General features: G+C 42.6%; 1 protein-coding gene across 2 annotated transcripts in view; it reads left to right on the forward strand.

Annotated features, from left to right (window-relative positions):
* The window catches only part of GAB1 (GRB2 associated binding protein 1), a 179,869-nt gene that overhangs the window by 93,639 nt on the left and 66,127 nt on the right, over positions 1-20,103 (forward strand). For both annotated transcript variants that reach the window (XM_033939940.1, XM_033939950.1), the window contains exons 5-6: positions 3,699-3,784; positions 4,290-4,593. In XM_033939940.1, coding sequence (XP_033795831.1) covers positions 3,699-3,784; positions 4,290-4,593 — 390 coding nt within the window. The remainder of the gene's footprint in view (positions 1-3,698; positions 3,785-4,289; positions 4,594-20,103) is intronic.

The raw sequence follows: 20,103 nt of genomic DNA on the forward strand, positions 1-20,103 counted from the left end.
AGAGATCATTTAGAGAGCACAAGGCAGAGTTTTTGGGGTGTCGGGCACCACCACTCTTCTGGATCCTCCCCAAGAAGCAGTTATGACGCCAAGGCACAAGCCGAACCTTCAAAGATAGGTGAAAGGAAGGCATGGGCAGGGATCACTTTAGACAACTGGAAATTATTCAGGAGAGGTACAAACTTGAGTGTTTGTTGTCCCCTCTCGGACCTTTTTCTGGACTCTACAACAGGGAGACCAGAGAAAGCGGTCACAGTTGAGCAACAGTGCAGGGGCTCCTGGACCTAGTGACCATAGAAGCCATACCAGATGAAGAATCTGGCTTAGACAGATATTCCATGTACTTTATAGTGCCTAAAAGAGACTCGGTGGACTGGAGGCCGATTCTGGATCTCAGGTCGATCAATGTGGCCCTCAAGATACCCTGTTTCTGAATGGAGACAGTGCAGTCAGTCATTACTTTGATGGCGCTGGGGGAATTTCTCACCCCTCTGGATTTGACAGGGCCTATCTTCACATTCCCATTTTTCCAGTGCACAGGAAGTTCTTACAGTTCCATGTTGTTGTGAAGCACTGCAGGTTCTTGGCCCTGTCATTTAGGACTGGTCATGGCGCCATGCAACTTCACCAAGGTGATGGTGGTAGCAGCAATACATCTCTGCAAGGTGAGGTTACAGGTGCATCCATATCTGAATGTTTGGCTGATAAGAGCCTCGTCCAAATCCAAAGGAAGGGTAGCAGTGCAGCATATGGTCCAGCTCCTGCAGAACTGGGCTGGGTGGTCAACTTTCAGAAAAGCCACCTAGATCTGACGAAGTTCCTGGAGTATCTGGGCATTCTTGTACAATCCCTCTGGAGGCTGAACTCGAGGGATGGGACCAAAGCCATGGGACCGGACAATCTGCACCCCAGAGTGCTCATGGAGATAGGTGATGTCCTTGCAGAACCGTTGGCCGAGCTATTCAATCTCTCACTGAGTACAGGGACAGTCCCCTTGGACTGGAAAACAGCTAACGTCGTTCCTCTGCACAAAAAGGGTTGCAGGACAGAGGCTGCAAATTACAGACCGGTGAGTCTGACATCGATAGTATGCAAACTTATGGAAACACTGATCAAACGCCAATTGGACACGGTCTTGGACGAAGGGAATCTACGGGACCCCAATCAACATGGATTCACCAAGGGTAGGTCCTGCCAATCAAACCTCATCAGCTTCTTTGACTGGGTAACAAAAAGACTGGACGAAGGAGATTCACTGGACATAGTGTACCTAGACTTCAGTAAAGCTTTTGACAGCGTCCCACATCGCAGACTGTTAAACAAGATGAAATCGATGGGGTTAGGAGAGACTCTAACGGCATGGGTCAATGATTGGCTGAGTGGCAGACTTCAGAGGGTGATGGTTAACGGTACTTTCTCTGAGACATCGGAGGTGACCAACGGGGTGCCGCAGGGCTCGGTCTTGGGTCCGCTCCTCTTCAACATATTCATAGGAGATCTGACTCAAGGGCTTCAAGATAAAGTAACATTATTCGCCGACGCCGCCAAACTATGTAATATGGTAAGCGAGAGCAATTTACAAGATAGTATGGCGCAGGACCTGCGTACATTGGAATGCTGGTCCTCAACCTGGCAGCTAGGCTTCAATGCTGGGAAGTGTAAGGTCATGCACCTAGGTAGCAGAAACCCGTGCAGAACTTATACCTTAAACAGGGAGACCTTGACCAGGACTTCAGCGGAACGAGATTTAGGAGTAATCATTAGTGCAGACATGAAATCTGCCAATCAGGTGGAGAAAGCTTCCTCAAGGGCAAGGCAGATGCTGGGTTGCATCTGTAGAAGTTTCGTCAGCAGAAAGCCTGCTGTCATAATTCCACTGTACAGGACCATGGTGAGACCTCATCTAGAATACTGCGTGCAATTCTGGAAGCCACATTACCGCAAAGACGTGCAGAGGGTTGTCGGTCCAAAGGATGGCCACTAGAATGGTCTCAGGGCTTAAAGGTCTCTCGTACGAAGCAAGACTAAACAATTTGCAGCTCTACACTCTCGAGGAACGCAGGGAGAGGGGAGACATGATTGAGACGTTTAAATACGTCACCGGACGTATAGAAGTGGAAGATAACATTTTCCTTCTCAGAGGCCCCTCAACCACAAGGGGGCACTCGCTCAAACTCAAGGGAGGGAAATTTCACGGCGACACCAGGAAGTATTTCTTCATGGAGCGAGTGATTGATCAATGGAACAAGCTTCCAGTACAGGTAATCGAGGCCAGCAGCGTGCCAGATTTTAAGAATAAATGGGACGCCCATGTGGGATCACTACGTGGGTCAGGGCAAAACATTGGCTAATCTTAAGGGGAGGGTCTATAGAGTGGGCAGACTTGATGGGCCTTGGCCCTTTTCTGCCGTCATCTTTCTATGTTTCTATGTTTCTAACTGGTAAGCTGGATTTCTGTCTTTGCCAGCCTCACTAAGAATTACATGTGCATTCCCCTTTGTCAAGTTTAAGGGTTGGTGGGGTTCCGGGGGGGGGGGGGGGGGTCCCTTCTGATCTTCAGGCTGTGTCTACGTTCCATAAATTTCCTATGGTTTGCAGTTTTATAATGTTCACATTATCTGTTTGATTACAGTTGGCCTTTTTTTTGGGTCGTGGTTTTTAGTGTAATAATTTCTTGAGCAGAAGTGACTGGTAGCGGGAGTTCCCACGGCCTCTCTTTCTTTTCTTCTGTTTCCAGTTGTCATAGATCTACCTGGCTTTTCTACTAACTGAGCATGACTGGAAGCTCCAGGGCAGGTAGCCCAAAGGGGAGGGATCAAGTTTTAGTAGCCCTGCAGCAAAAGCTATCAGACATACAAGATTCCTCGAGTTCAGCCTCCAGAGGAGATTTACAAGAAGGAAGATTAGCAGAGGTAAGAAACCTAATCTTTCATTCTGTTCAACAGGAGAACAAAGATCTCTGCCAGAAGCCCACAGAGCAAAACTGAAGATGCAGATCAGGGAGTTTTCAGGCAGGCCAGCAGCGATAGCTTGGCATTACCTGCAGGTGCTGGGGTGAATAGTAGTGACTATAGGGTGTTCAGGGAAAGCTGAATACCTCAACAGTTGGGCATTATAGCTTTCCATCTTAAAGCAACAGCCTATTCCCCCCCCTATGTATTTTCTGGTCTCTGTTTTTTTGTCCTGTTTTCTTCTATCATTTTAATGCTTTTAGAATGAAGGCATTCATGCATCTTTTATTATAGTCCATCTGTTTTTAGAAACATTTGAGTCACCTTAAGCTGTCCTGCTATTAATTGCTTTGTGCCCTTATAATAACTGGATGGGATTTTGAAAACCACACATTTGGCAATACTCTGGTTTAATTAGCTAAATCAGAACTTTAAAGAACTTTTAAATGAATCTCTTCAGAAAGAACACAAAATTATAATTTAATATGTATGTATCCTTACTGTGAATTAGTTAATATTTTAGAAGGAATACGCTTGAGTATTGATCTTCACAGTTTTAGGTGATCAGGCATTTTATCCAGTGAAGAATTTTAGATTTGTTGCAATTTAATCTATGCACTTATATTCTTTACATATAGTATAGAAATGTCTAGGATTTCACATTAGTTTTATCTTAGTTTTGGTCGGTTGATTATCATTATATATTCTCAGGAAGCAGTTGCATGTAATGGCTATTCTGTCTTTTAGATATGGGTTCTCAAGATTTCTATGATGTTCCACGAACATTTCCCAATAACAGATCTAATTCGGTTGAAGGCTTCCAAAGCTACTTTGTAAGTATTTGCTAAACAAATTCTGGCTGTGTTCACTTATGGTAAGGGCAATTCGAATGTAAAATTGTAGAACACTAAAAACTGAGCAGATAAAACAAATGCTAGGAAGTTCTTCTTCACGCAGAGGGTGGTAAACACCTGGAATACGCTTCCAGAGGAGGTGGTAGAGTAGAGTACGACTTTGGGGTTCAAAAGGGGATTGGACGAGTTCATGAAGGAAAAGGGGATCCAGGGGTACAATTAAAGGGTTACTATACAGTACAGAAGGCTGTAAAGTAATAGAGTAGTAGAGTAATAGATCACTACAGGTCATTGACCTGGGGGGCCACCGCGGGAGCGGACTTCTGGGCGTGATGGACCTATGGTCTGACTCAGCAGAGGCAATGCTTATGTGCTTATGTACTTAATTCCAGTTCCGAAAATTACATCGATTTAAAGATTTAAGTAGATAGAATTGTTTGCTTTATAGTTTTAGTAAAGGAAATACTTTTTACTCTAATTCTAGAAAAACACAAGCGTGTTAACAGTGGGAAGTCTGTCGGGTGAAGAAATGGATGAAAACTACGTCCCAATGAATCCCAACTCTCCTCCACGACATCATTCTAGCAGTTTTACGGAACCTGTTCAAGAAACAAACTATGTACCAATGACACCAAGTACATTTGATTTCTCATCATTTGGAATGCAAGTTCCTCCACCTGCTCATATGGGATTCAGGTCCAGTCCGAATACTCCTCCTAGGAGGTCAGTAACCACATCAGACTGTGAGCCACCACCAGTGGATCGGAATCTCAAGCCTCATAGAAAAGGTAAGGCGAACAAGCAAAAAATATTAAAATGTTAATTTTCTTGTAAAACAAGTTGAAGCTATTTTTTTTTTTTTTTTTACTATGATAAATCAATACTTTTATTAAATTGTACCCTTCCACGCATTTATTTATTTAAAATGTTTCTATACCACTTAAGAACTAAATGGTTCACATGAATTAAAACAAACATAATAATTATGACAAACAAAATCTTAAAATCAACAGGGGAAAACTATCTGTTCTTTTCCAAATAACTGTTAAGTCTTTTATTTATTTATTCATTTAATTTTCTATACCATTCTCCAAGGGGAGCTCAGAATGGTTTACATGAATTCATTCAGGTACTCAAGCATTTTCCCCCTGTCTGTCCTGGCGGGCTCACAGTCTAGCTAATGTACCTGGAACAATGGGGGGATTAAGTGATTTGTCCAGGTTCACAAGGAGGAGCGTGGTTTGAACCCACAACCTCAGGGTGGTGAGGCTGTAGCTTTTAACCACTGCGTCACACTCTCCCCTTAAGAATGCAGTGACAATTGGGTTTTTAGCTGTTTCTTGAATTGAAACCAATCAAGACATTGTCGCAACTGACCCACCAAAGCATTCCACATCTTAACACCAGCTAAGCAGAATGTCATTGCTCTGGTGTCTGCATAGTAACCTTGCTTCCTTGAAGTTAATAAATTCTTATTTTCAGATTGTAAAGATCTGCTTGGTTTATAGTTCACAGTGACTTATTGAAAATACCACAGTGTTTGATGGTAAACAGTTTGATGGATCACAGAAATAACCTTGTGTTGTACTGGAAATAAAACGTAACTAGTGTAATTTCTTCAAAATGGGTATCATCCTTTCTGCACCCCAAACTAACCTGGCCACAGCATTTTGTATCAATTGTAACATTCTTCCTCTTGTCTTAGAAATTCCAAGGTAGAGTGTGTTGCCAATAGTCCAATCTCATCAAAACCATCCCTTGTACAACAGTTCTAAAATCTTAGTTCGAGGCGATGAAGAGTATAAAGTTGACAAAAACATGCCTTTACAGTCTTTTTTTTTTTTTTAATAATTTTCAATTTAAATGCAAAGCATAGACTTTGAAAGAAACAAAACAGAATATGATACTCCCAATTTCCCCATTGGGGATTAAAGTTATACAATATAAGTAAGAAAATATAATACAAAATATAGTCCTCAAAGCCTTTACAGTCTTAACAATCTGTAATTTCATGGTTAAAACCTGGGTCCAAAACAACCCCTAAAACTGTCATTTCACCCCTAACACACAGGATTCAGGCCACATCTCTTCCCCACTTCTCCCTATGAACATCACCTGTTTTTCCCAAATTTAAACACAGGCCATGACCACTCATCCATTCTTCTGTCTTTGACATATAACCATTTATATAGTATTGCAGATCTGCCCCCCCCCCCTTGTGTACTGGAAAGAAGAATAAAACATCGTCGGCATATTGTCGATATAAGACGTGTAATTATTCAAACAGTTCTCCTAATGACACCACAGATGAGTTTTCTAGAAGAGACAGCCATTACACTTATTAAGCTTATTGGAGGGATCTTATTGGTGGCGAGAGAATAAACAAAACTGGCTTTTTGAACAAACTATTGAAAACCGGTTATATTTATTTTTAGAAACCAAGGTAAAATCAGGGGAAGAAATACATTTTTATATTATGAAATTACTTTTTCAGTCCAAACAAAATTATTCAAAAAGCGTTTATGAATAATGTGAACAATTATGGCTCAGTTTCTGTAAAAAAATAAAATAAAATAGAGAATTTATCCTCTTAGTCCCTTCACTAAGGGCTCCTTTTACAAAGCCGCGCTAGCAGTTTTATCGCACGCACCGGATTTAGCCAGAAATCTTCTGCCTGTTCAAAAGTAGGCAGTAGCAGCTAGCGCACGCGGCAATTTAGCACGCGCTATTCCGTGCGTTAAGGCCCTAGCGAGGCTTTGTAAAAGGAGCCCTAAGACTCATTTATTCAAGGAGGGACATGATCTCTTCTGTCACGGCCCCTCAAATTTGGAATTCGCTCCCAGTCAATATAAGGGAAGAAAAATGACTTAGTAAGTTCAAAGGTCTCCTGAAAAGCTGGCTTTTTAAGGACGCCTTTAACTGAGTTATTTGAATTCTATATAATCAGGATACTCTTTAGCAGACTAATAATGCCGAAAGCCTCTCCCCCCAGCGACTTCCTAGGCAGAGGAAGGAGGAAGTTTCTGCCATCTTGTCCCTCCTTCCTCCGCCCGACGCCGTTCAAGCAGGAGGACTCTGCTCTCTCTTAGAGTCCCTGCTTCTCCAGCCACCGGGGATCGCCGACGCAGCCCGACTTTTGAGTCGGATTCTTTTCTTCAGCCCTTGAGGGCCTCCGAAAGCCTCTCCCCCCAGCGACTTCCTAGGCAGAGGAAGGAGGAAGTTTCTGCCATCTTGTCCCTCCTTCCTCCGCCCGACGCCGTTCAAGCAGGAGGACTCTGCTCTCTCTTAGAGCCCCTGCTTTCTCCAGTCACCGGGGATCGCTGAAAGCCTCCTGCCAGTGCAGGTTACTTACCTGACTGCCTCTGCCCAACTTTTACTGAGTGTTGTGACCCAGTTCTGCCCCCCCCCCCCCCCCCCAGATCACTGAAACCACGCGGATCTCAACCAGAGAAAGGATACTGGCCGGTTTTCAACCGCCCTCAGTCCCAGCTCTCCCACAGCTCTCTTCTTTTGCTCCTGCATTGAACCTTTCAGTCACTCTCCAGCCGCTAACCAACAACATGTCACCCCCCACTACCAAACTCCTATGCACACTATTACTTCTCTCCCTACTCACAACAAACTGGAGAACAGCAGGCCACCACTTTTCACCAATACCAATAGTGACAACAACATACAGGCAGACACAATCACCCAAGAAACTTCACCAGACAAGAAACCTAATAGAATGCACAACAGCCTCACAAGAAAGCATCCCACCCACATGGAGACGAAAACCACCCCCTAACACAAAGAAGTCGGGTCACAAACTCCCCCATACACCCAAGAACCTCCTTCACCCACAGATTAGCCCCAGCTACCACAAACATCTTTTCTCAATCCCCTGTGCATACATGAACATAAGATCAATCAGCCCAAAGGCAGACCTAATAAAAGACTGGATAGTTAATGAACAACTAGGCTGCCTTTTCCTATCCGAAACCTGGCTATCCTCCTACTCGGACCCAAGCATTACAGAATTTTGCCCCAAGGGATACAAACTTGAATTAGTCTGCCGAGAAAAAAAGCGAGGGGGCGGTTTGGCCATCCTAGTAAAAAACAACCTTACCATCACTGTCCTAGACAAACACTCCACCCCACAATCAGACCTGCTAGCCGTCCAACTTTCCAGTAACTCACTCAAAGACACCCTTACCTGCATCCTCTGCTACATAGCTCCAGGAAAATGGAACACCACAAAACACGATCTTGAAGATTTCATCTTCCGGAACTCATTAACCGCAACACACAACCTGCTCCTCGGAGATATAAATCTCCACCTAGAAGACACCTCCTCCAAACAAGCTTCTGGCATAATTTCATACCTCAACGCACTCTCTTACCAAATTCTACATCCTCAACCCACACATGAAAAAGGCCACCAACTTGATATTGCAGCCTACATGTCACAACACCCCCACGCACTGAACATTCATATCTCCAATGGGGCCTGGCACCCTTCCCTCTGGTCTGACCACTTCAAATTCACCTTCAACATCAACTGGACTCAAAGCACAAACAAGCACGAAACCCACTAAAAACCTCCTTCAAAACCCGACCAAAAATCGACCCTTCTACATTCTGGACCACAGTAGACCCATTAATCGTCTCCATAGACCACGATGTATTCATTCACCAGTGGCGCTCTCTGAGCGAAACAACCTTGAATGGTCTAGCCCCAGAAAAGACAAAACACAAACTCTGCAGATCTTCAGACAAATGGTTCGACACAGAACTTCTTTAACTAAAGAGACACTGCAGACAACTCGAAAGAGCATGGCAAAAAAAGAACCAAGAACCAACCAAAGTTGCTTGGAGAAACCTAATAAAACAATACAAGATCAAACTTAAGGAAAAACGAAGAGCTTATTACTCCAAACTAATAGGCACAGAATCCTTAGACACAAAGAAACTCTTCCAACTTGTGAAGAACCTCACCGACACTCAACCATTCCTAACCACTCAAGGAATCCACCCTCCAACGGCCACCCAACTAGCGGACCATTTCAAGAATAAGATCGCAAATATTAGAGCCTCCTTCAACAACTCACCGTCCCTCCTAGACGAGGTCATAATAAACCCTACAACAGATGAAGCCACTGCAGCTGACAGGCACTGGTCCAACTTTACAAAGGTGCAATGGCTGGACATGAACCGACTCTACAGAAAATACAGTCGAGCGTCATGCGACCTGAACAACTGCCTTTCATATCTACTGACAAACGCATCCCCCAAATTTAGAGCTTGCCTCTTGCAATGGATCCAAACAACTCTCACGGAAGGCCAATTCCCACAAGACCTAGGGGAAATCATAATCACCCCAATACTGAAAGATCCCAAAGGACCAATAGACACCCCCTCCAACTACAGACCCATCGCCTCAATTCCATTATATGTTAAACTAATAGAAGGTCTGGTTGCCAAATACCTCACCAACTACCTTGAAGACCACCCAACTCAATCGGGGTTCAGATCTAACCACAGCACCGAGACACTGCTAGCTTCCCTTCTAGATATAGCCAGACAGCACCTTAGCAAAGGAAGAAGGATGCTGATAATTCAACTCGACCTCTCTGCCGCATTCGACCTGGTCGACCACACCATACTTCTTCAGATATTAGAAGCAATAGGGATCTCAGGCGAAGTATACAACTGGTTTCAAGGATTCCTTAAAACAAGAACATACAGAGTAAAAACAAAGGATCTTATATCGGAGCCTTGGACCAACCCCTGCGGAGTACCCCAAGGTTCCCCACTGTCACCCATGCTCTTCAATCTTTACATTTCCTCCCTCGGTACCCTGTTAGACAAACTCAAAGTAACTTCATTCAGCTATGCAGACGATATCACCATACTCCTCCCCTTTGACACACAAGACCCCACCAAATCAGGCATTCTGGAAAAAACTCTAGAAGCAGTGGAAAAATAGATGACAGAACATAAACTGAAGCTCAACCCAGATAAAACTAAATTTCTACTGCTTGAAAAGGACAAAACCCCTTCTATAACAGAGCTAGAAATAAAAACCACCAAATATCCCCTACAACCCACTCTCAAACTCCTTGGAGTAACAGTAGACAGAGGTTGCACTCTTCAGGTGCAAATCAACAAAATCACACAAAAAGCTTTCTTCACCATGCGCAACCTTCGCAAAATCAGAAAATTCTTTGAAAAAGAACAATTCAGACTCATAGTTCAATACCTAGTCCTAAGTCTATTGGATTACTGCAATATCCTCTACCTTTCTTGTCCTACCTACCTAATAAAACAACTACAGACCGTGCAGAACACTGCCCTCAGAATGATCTATTCCCTTGGAAAATTTGACCACATCACCAACGCCTTCCTAGACTCACACTGGCTTCCAATACAAGCCCGCATCCAATTCAAACTATACTGTATGTTATTCAAAACCTTAAACGGAGCGGCACCCACCCACCTAAACAACCGTCTAAACAGGAACCTCTCAACCAGACAGAGGAGAACCCAATCCCCTTTCTCCTTCCCCCCTTTTAAAGGAACTAAACGCAAAAAGATGTATGACAACTTACTTGCAACACATGCAGCTAAATTGGACCCCTCCATCACCAACCTACTGACAGCATCAACTGACCTCAAGGCTTTCCGCAAAGAAATCAAGACCCTACTATTCAAGAAATTCACCCAAACGTCCTAATCCCTTCCTTTCCCCCTCTCTCCCCCTCTTAGAACCCACTCATCAAAATTGCTTTAGACCTTACGCCTTAATTGTAATTTGTATTTCTCTTCCTGGAAATGTCCAGTTATCGTTCTGATGTAATCTGCTTAGAACTGAAAGGTTCAGGCGGAATATAAGCCAGTAATGTAATGTAATGTAATGTAAAATTGAGTGGGTAACCTTTTCCCATCCTTTTTATTTTGTTTACAAATTATATTTAATCCTTTTTTTTCTCTGTTGTGTTTGGTTGGTCAAAAGTTGTATTAACTATCTGGTTTAATCAATGTGCTTTTCTTTTTTACCCCGATTTTATCGTTATTTGTAAATCGCATTGGATTATGATTTTGCGATCAAATAAAATTTTTAAATAAACTTGAAACTATAATACAAGTAATGGATAATAGAGCAGATATAAATTAGTCTAGAAACAACTAGCTGTTAATTTCTAAACAAATTTTTTCACGTGGACTGCTGTACTTCTGCATTAGTGCATTCTAGTTCCATTAACATGTTATTTAGCATAGGTCCCGTCCGTGGTGTAGCAAGGGTGAGAGGTGCCTGGGATGGTAGTGCCCCTCCTTCACCCTCATCTCCATCCCCCTTCCCTTCCCCCGTACCTCTAGTTGCTTGCAGCGGTCAACAGTGTGCTCCTCGCAACCCCGTCGGCTCTCCCTCTGATGCCACTTCTATGTGCGGCACCCGGAAGTGATGTCAGTGGGAGAGACGATGGGGGTCACAAAGAGCACATTGTTGACTGCTGCGAGCAACAACTTCAACTGGAGGTATGGGGGGAAGGGAAGGGGGGGCATGCGTGTGGAGGGGAAAAATGAGAAGAAATGGGAGGGGGTCAGAGAAGAGGAGGGGTGCTGGTTCGCCCAGCAATGTGGCACCCGGGGCGGAGAGCCCCATTTCCCCCCCCCCCCCTTACTATGCCACTGGGTCCCATTTTATGCATTGGATTTAGTTACTAATAACCCATATTAATGAGAATGACATGAGGAAAAATTTGTCCCTGTCCCCGCCCTGTCCCCATGACCACCATCCCTGCCCCGTCCACACGTCCACCATCCCTGTCCCCGCGACCACCATCCCCCGCAGCATACAAGGGATATCTACAATAAGCCCTAGCAACATACAAATGATGTTAAACAAAGCTACACTCGACTCAAGGAAAAGTACAAATGTGTGCATATGCTCTAACGTAGGAACAAGAAAAGATATGGCATGGATGGGCAGATAATGTAGTCCTGCCTGTGTTCTATTTTTTCTGTAAATTAAAATACACAGGTATACAACTCCACCCAAATGTAGACCTCAGAAATACCTACAAGCAGGTCTCTTAAAAATTACAAATGTTCTCATTGGTACATGTACATATTGTGTATCCATCCACACAATTTTATAAAAGCCATTTCCACTTGCAGACGTGCCTCACACACAGAAAATACTTTATAAAATTATATTCTAATCTAATCTAATCTTTGGTTTATATACTGGGTCATCTCCCAGTGGAGCTCGACTCGGTTCAACATATAATTATGACTAGAGTACATAGCAGAAAACATAAGAGAAGGAAGAATTAATTAAAAACTAAAATACATAAGAAAAGCATAAGAAAAATAACTATAATATTACATTTCGTTGAGATTGTAGTTAAACCATTTAAAAATTGCGAGAGCAACAAAGTTTTCAGGAATTTACAAAATAATTGCAGCTGGCCTAAAAGCCTAATGGAGTTAGGAAGTTCATTCCAGATCTCTACAAACTTGAAAACAAAAGATTGACTGAGCTTCCCAGCAGATTTAATTCTCTTAAAGGAAGGGAAGGCTAACATATCTTTGTGTGTTTCTCAAATGGCAAAGTCTAAGGGTATTCCAACATAAGGGGACAAAAGGATCCAATATTCCATAGAAAAGCTTGAAGATTATGCATGCGCATTTAAACTGGATCCTAAAGCGAACTGGGAGCCAGTGAAGCTTTATCAATAAAGGGAAAACATGATCATACTTTTGTTTCCCCAAAATGAGCTTAGCTGCAGTATTCTGTATTAACTGAAGTCGTTTTAGACTGCCCAGATAAACTGAGTTACAATAATCTAGCTGAGAAAGCACAGTGGATTGTACCAACACTGAGAAATGTTCTTGATGGAATAGTGATCTGATCTTTCTCAACATGCGCAGACTAAAAAAAACACTTTTTTGTCAAATAATTTATCTGTTCATGAAATGTAAGTGATGAGTCCAAATTTACACCCAAGACTCTAGATGAAAAATCTATATGCAGTGAGATACCTGTTTTCAGTGTAACAGAGGAAGGGAGGTTTTCTAATCTTGACCCAATCCAAAGCAATTTGGTTTTGGCAGCGTTCAGTTTCATTTGAATAGACAAAGCCCACAGTTGAAGTTTAAAAATGCAGCAGTCTATACTAGGGACCAGGTTGTTAAGATTAGGATCAACTTCTAATAAAATGAAAATATCGTTTGCTTAGGTATATATAGTCTCTGCTGATGAAAGACAAAAATTTTTCAGAGAAGTCATATATACGTTAAACAAGATTGTCAACAGCGGAGAGCCCTGTGGCACCCCATTTCCAAGTGGAGGAAGTCTCACCCTCCAAATATACCTCATAAGATCACAATGAAAGGAATTTACTAAACCAATTCAGTACAGCTTGGTTTAAACCAATATCTGATAACATATGAATCAGGATGTCGTGATGAACGACATCAAACGCAGCAGACGGATCAAATTGCAACAATACCGCACATTTATTTTGTATCTGTAAATTTTGAATCTTTCAGATTAACGATAATAGGAGAGTCTCCTTACTAAAGTTTGGTAACCAAAATAGAAAATTTCTCCAAGTAATTGGAAAGTTGGCTAGAAATAATTGTCTCTATCATTTTTGTCAGAAGGGGTATATTTGCGATCGGACGATAATGAGAGGGAACTGTATGGTCCAGATCAGCGTTTTTCAGTAACGGTGTCAAAGTTATGTTCACCATACTCGACGAAAAGTAACCATTTTAAAGAAAATTATTTAATAGTGAAGTCAACCATATAATAGCTTGTTAAGGAATGTCCCCGGAAAGATGATAAGGAAATGGGTCCAATTTACAACTGCATTTTTTCAACTTTTCACATAATTTTGAAACATAAGTTTCTGAGACTGGATCAAAGGTGTTCCAAAAACGATTCACTGGAATTACCGTCGGCCTATTGGGGCTTAAAAGGAAGTCGCCAGGATTTACGACCGGAAATGTATCTCTAATGAGTGTAATTTTACTATTAAAAATTTTTGCTAACTCCTCTGCAGTTGGAATACAGTTTTGTTTTGAATTTGTACTCACTAAGCTTAATGAACGCCAGAGCTTAAAAAGGGTATTACTTTGATTATCTGAACTAGCTATCCTAAGCCCATAGTAATTTTTTCTTGCAATTCTAGTTTCTAAATTATATTTCTTGATGTTAACTCTCCAAATCTTCTTGTCATATTCTGAATTAGTTTTTTTCCACTTCCGTTCCAATCTTCTACACTCCTGTTTTAACTCTCGATGATAAGATGAAACCCAAAGTGGTTAAAAGGGAAAATTTTCTCTTCAAAATTGCAACTGTAAAATAAAGCAAGAGGACTAAAAAGGTCATCTATTTAGATTCAAAAGTATTACATATGGGAACGTACAGTGCATATGCAAGCCCCTACATGCGTACACAAACTTGAGTGTAATTGCCGGAGCCTAGAAGAGGCAACCTCATACCGTCAGTCACCAAGGGCAGTAAGAGGCAAACCAGAAGCAGCAGACTGTCCCCAACCAACCTTACCCGCCACCGGTCCTACCTTCAGATTTATCTTCGAGGTCGGCAGCAGCTGTCAGGTTGGAAAAAGGAAGTCACGTTAGGAGGGGTGCGGGATGCGGCAGAGGGAACCTCATCCTTCGCTGGCGATTCTCCGAGCTATCCAAGTCGCATGCGGCTACCCGAAACATCTCCTCTGACGCAACTTCCTGTTTCCGGTTGCGTCAGAGGAGAAGTTTTGAGCAGTCGCCGTGTGATTCGGAGAATCGACTGCGAAGGTGAGGGAGGGGGCTGCTGTTGCTGGACTGCGCGGTCACCGTGCGTATTCCTTCGCTTATCTGCGGGGTGGTGAATGGCCTTGTCCCCGTAACTGCGGCAACCTTTTTTTTTTTCTCTCCATTTCAGCGGGTTACCCACGGCTAACAGCCACTGTGCCATTCCCTAATTGTCATCTAATGCTTATTTGAAACATACATAGGTATTGTGATTCAACATTGTTTCAGTAAGAAATATCTAAGCCGCAGTAGAGGTTTCTACCATGACCCAGAGTGCAAAATGCTCCGACGCTCGTAGAATTACTATGAGCATCATAGCATTTCGTGCCCTGGGCCATGGTAGAAACCTCTACAGAGGCTTTCTAAAAGAGGTCCTAAATAATTGTCTATTATTCATTCCATTAGAAACTTTCTCATTTCATTCCTGTTGCCATTAACCCTAAAATGGAAAGAAATACATTTAACTTTTTTAACAAGTTACTTGATTGGGAGTTAAAAATCAGGAAATTTCTTCATTCTTCCTTAACAAATTCTCTTAAGTCCATTTTCTAAATAAGAATATAATTCTGTTTTCAATGAACTCAAAATATATATAAATACTTACCTGGTTTTTGTAATAGTCACTAGCTTAAAAATGCAATTCCAATTTATGTATTTTATTTATATTCCTCATATGCTGCAATTCTATGCGGAGTAGAATAAAACATCCAAATAATAAAAATACCAAATTACAGCCTTATCATGCTAAACATTTTACAATAAAAACAACACAAAACAATGACAAAAACAAAACACCTATCTCCCTCTGCTTTCACTTGATTGAAACTTGACATCACTCACTGCTTCAAGTTGAAAAAGTGCACAAAACCAAAAGTTTTAAGCTTTTTTCTAAACTGTAATACCAACATTCATATTGCTGCATCAGAGAAAAACTCCTGGAAACAGATGAATATTAATGTCTGGTCTTCTAAAAACATATTCTATATGAAATAGAGCCTCATTAAATATAGTGTTATCATCATTAAAATTATGGAGCATACTTCTGAATCATGATGACGGGCGACAGTGTTTGTTTGAGAGACATTCATTAATCACCTGATTTTATTTAACCAATCAGAACATACTAAAGATAACTATTAAAGTTCTTCATTTACCATATATACTCAAATATAAGTTGATCTGAGTATAAGACGCAGTACCCTTTTCCCCCCCAAAAAGGAAGAAAAATGGTTGACTCAAATATAAGATATGGGGCAGGGGGTTAATATTCATGTGCCCTATCAGAATTTGTTACCTGCCAAGCTCTCCACCCAGCCCCCCTTCCTCTCTGCCAGGCTCTGCACCCAGCCCCCTGTCTTGTACCCTGTCCATCTGTACATAATGGACCACCGATGTCCTGTAGACCTCCACCAGGCCTGCTGAATGACCAGGTGTGCTGGAACAGGAGGGATCCCTCCTATCCTGGCCGACTCTGTCAATTTTTTTTTTTTTTTTTACTTCCCTCCCATGTACCTTTTTGAATCCCTGGTGGTCCAGCGGTGTACCTGGCAAGAGTGAGCTTTCTGTGCTCCTCCTTGGATGGCCGCCTCGAGTTCTCACAGTCCAGTGTACCGGGCATGAGTGAGCTTTTGCACTCTTGCCTGGCGCTGTGCTGCTTGCTGAATGGCTGGCCCAAGTTCTCACGGGACTCATGAGAACTTGCAGCAGCTATTTAACAAGTGACTCGACACCAGGCAGGAGCACGAAAGCTCGCTCATGCCCGGTACATTGGGCCACGAGAACTTGAGGCGGCTATTCAGGGAAGGGGCTCAGCATGAGGCAGGAGCACTGAAATCTCACTCCTGTCCGGTATACCGATGGACCACCAGGGATTCAAAAAGGTACGCAGGGGGAGGTGGGAGGGAGGGAGGTAAAAAAAAAAATTGGTAGAGTTGACTGGGACAGGATATGGGAGGGATCCCTGCTGTCTTGGCCCACCCCATCAGGCTTGCAACAAATCCGGGAGGGGGGTCGTGTGGGTGATGACCTGAATATAAGACGAAGCCCCTATTTTTGAGCCTTTTTTGGCTCAAAAATCTCATCTTATATTCGAGTATAGTATATGGTAATCCATTATGTATAGAAGCATCTTAATATAGGATTGTTTATGGCAGGCTGCAGCAGTAAAAACTCCTAAGCTCAAAGAATTCCTACGAACATTGGAGTTTTTACTGCCACGGCCTGCGATAAAAAATCTTAACGCAGGTTGATAAATGAGGGTCTTAATCTGTTGCTATTTATAATTCAGCAGTCATTTATAATCCCCCACTATACAACCCCAATGAAATGTTCACAAGTTTGTTACATTGAGCAATCCAGTGAGAAACTGATGGAGAATTAGTATTCTCATTGGAAATTCATGATTTGTGTTTCTTTAACCACAATGGTAATATGAGTCATTCTGCCTACATAAAACAATTTACACGAAGAAATAGTAACATAAATTACAAAATCAATTGTTATTGTTGTTGTTAGGTGCCACCTACTCGTATCCGAGTCCTAGCGACTTGATGAATTGCGGATCTAAAAAGAAATCTGTTTTGTGCTAGTTCTCCATTGTTGTAAACACGGCATTATTGGGATTATTGAAATATGCTTCTGATTCACTCTAGTGCTACAGTTTGGTAAGTCAGGATCATTGGAGAACTGTCGATTACCTCAAGCCAGTTTTTTTTAGCTAAGAAATATAAATAAACCACGTAAAATTTATTTTTAAAAAAACACCTTGTGTCAATAGTAATGTAATGTAATGTAATTTATTTCTTATATACCGCTACATCCGTTAGGTTCTAAGCGGTTTACAGAAAATATACATTAAGATTAGAAATAAGAAAGGTACTTGAAAAATTCCCTTACTGTCCCGAAGGCTCACAATCTAACTAAAGTACCTGGAGGGTAATAGAGAAGTGAAAAGTAGAGTTAGAGGAAAAATAAAAATAAAATAAACATTTTAACAAGACAGCATTGATCTAAATACTTTGGAAGGTAGAAGAGAGGAGAGAAAGGAATAGAAGCAGAAGGGGGAGCCGTTGAACAGTAGAATTCTGGAGAAATTTAAATGATAGAAATAGAGCAAAACAAAGACAAAAGGCAAAACAATAGATAAGATTAAAGATAAATCATAAGCTGGAAAGAAAAATAAAATAAAACTTTGTCTTCAATCCACGGTTTCAGCGTCAGTGATGAAGTGGAGCAAGTAAGTTTAGGAGGAGCGATTGACGTTTCCAGAAAGGGCTTCTTCAGGGAAGAGACTTGGCAGACAGTCCCAGGATGCCTATGTCTCCTCCCCTGCGATGTTCTCCCATCCATGCATTCCCTCCCAGACACACTGCCCGTGCCCCAGCCGCTCCAAGGAGGCTGCCCCAGATGATGCCCACGGTGAATGCAGGATTCTCTCCTCTGCGGGAAAGCCGCCCGGAGCCGACAGTCGATCTTCTTAGCGGATTGCATGGGGGGAAGAGTTCACACTCTTGGTAGGATCGGGTCTGTGTGCTCTCGGTGGTTGTGGCTGGTCTCGTTGCTGCTTAGGTGTAAAAGCAGTTGATCTCCACTGCTGCTGATATTTAAAAGCAGGCAGATTGATCTCTCCAATGGACTGCAGGGGGAGGAGTTCACACTCCTGTCATGATCTGGTCTATGGGCTCTTGGTAGTTGCGGTTGGTCCCAATGCTGCTTAGGTGTAAAAGCAGTTGTTCTCCCACTGCTGCTGATATTTAAAAGCAGGTAGATTGATCTATCCAATGGAATGCTGGGGGAAGATCTTATATGTCTGGCTGGATCGTGGCAAAGGGTTCCCGGTAGTGGCGGCTGGTCCTATTGCTGCTTAGGTGTAAAAACAGTTGATCTTCTTATCGAATTGTAGGGGGGGCGGATCTCACATTCCTGGCAGGTTCGGGTCTGTGGGTTCTTGGTGGTTGCGGATGGACCCGCTGCTGCTTAGGTGTAAAAGCAACCATTGAGGACCAAGATTAATTTTCTTGTGTAATTTCAAGCATGCCCAAATTGAATTTTCTGTTTGTTATTATTTATCTTTGTGAATCTGCACAGGTGGGCAGAATGACTCATGGTTATCTGTTTGTGGTTAAATGAATATAAATCATGAATTACAACTGAGAATACAAATGCTCCATTAGTTAATCATTGGATGACTCAACATCATAAACCCATGGACCCTTTGATGGGTGAGTGATGGATACAATTCATTGGAGTTGGAAAGGAGGGAATTATAAATAATTGCTGAATTATAAGGAGCAATGGATTTATGCATTAAATACAGTTATACCTAATGGATTAAATGGAGAACTAGAATAGTTATACAGTCAAACCTCAGTTTGCGAGTGTTTGCGAGTGTTTTGCAAGACGAGCAAAACACTCGAGCAAACTGAGCATTGACTCAATTTGCGAGCCCCCACCTGACCCCACCCCCGGGAACCGGCTTTGTTGCTCTCCCGAGGCCATCAGCACTCCCTTCGCGATCCCCCCCACCCCCAACTGATCGGCCCTGTCCTTACCCGTGCGTCGCTGGTGTTGGAAAGTGCCTGCCGCCGGTTTTCTGCTGGGCTGCTGCTGGGCCTTGAACATCTGCGCATGCTCAAGGCCTTCTGGCTCTCAACCACTCCGAGATTCTCAAGAGACTCGTGATCTCATAAGAATCTCGGAGAGGGTGAGAGCCAGAAGGCCTTGAGCATGCGCAGATGCTCAAGGCCCAGCAGCAGTCCAGCAGAAAACTGGCGGCAGCACTTTCCAACACGGCAGCGCACAGGTAAGGACAGGGCCAGTCAGTGGGGTGGGGGGGGGGGAGTAGGCAATCGCAAAGGCAGGGAGCAACACCGGTGGCCTCGGGGGAGCAACAGAGCCAGTTCCCGGGAACGGGTGGAACTAATTATCCGAGTTGCCATTATGGCCTATGGGGAAAGTTGCTTTGATATACGAGCACTTTGGGTTGCGAGCATGCTTCTGGAACAAATTATGCTCGCAAACCAAGGTACCACTGTATTTAGTATGCTTTGATTGGTTGAATGAATGCTGCCACCATCTTGTGGTGTGGATTAATATTTAAAGAAAAGGAAGGTCAAACAAACCACAGAAAGTGTGTTATTACTGTCCCAACTCAATCTTGATGAAAAAAGAAGATAAAAAGGACACACAAAGCTCAAATACTTCCTTCAAAAATATCTTAATGTTGGCAATGAAGAAGACTTTTAACAAACTTTAGACATTCACTTCATGAATCACAGGGAGAGAGGAATCAGACTCACTGATTGGAACTGGATCATAGGGCCTCCTATAACACAGTTATTTCAGGTCCCAGTCTTAAAGTTCAAACCTTGGAGTGGTTCTGGATTTGCATCTATCATTTAGGCAGCATGTGCTAAGTTTGCTTAAAAAGGCTATATTATAAAGTACACTTAGTAAGCAAGCTGTACCATTATGTATCAGGGGGGGGGGGGGGG

The sequence above is a fragment of the Geotrypetes seraphini genome, chromosome 1 (genome assembly GCF_902459505.1).
Source record: "Geotrypetes seraphini chromosome 1, aGeoSer1.1, whole genome shotgun sequence".
NCBI classification, from domain to species: Eukaryota; Metazoa; Chordata; class Amphibia; order Gymnophiona; family Dermophiidae; genus Geotrypetes; species Geotrypetes seraphini.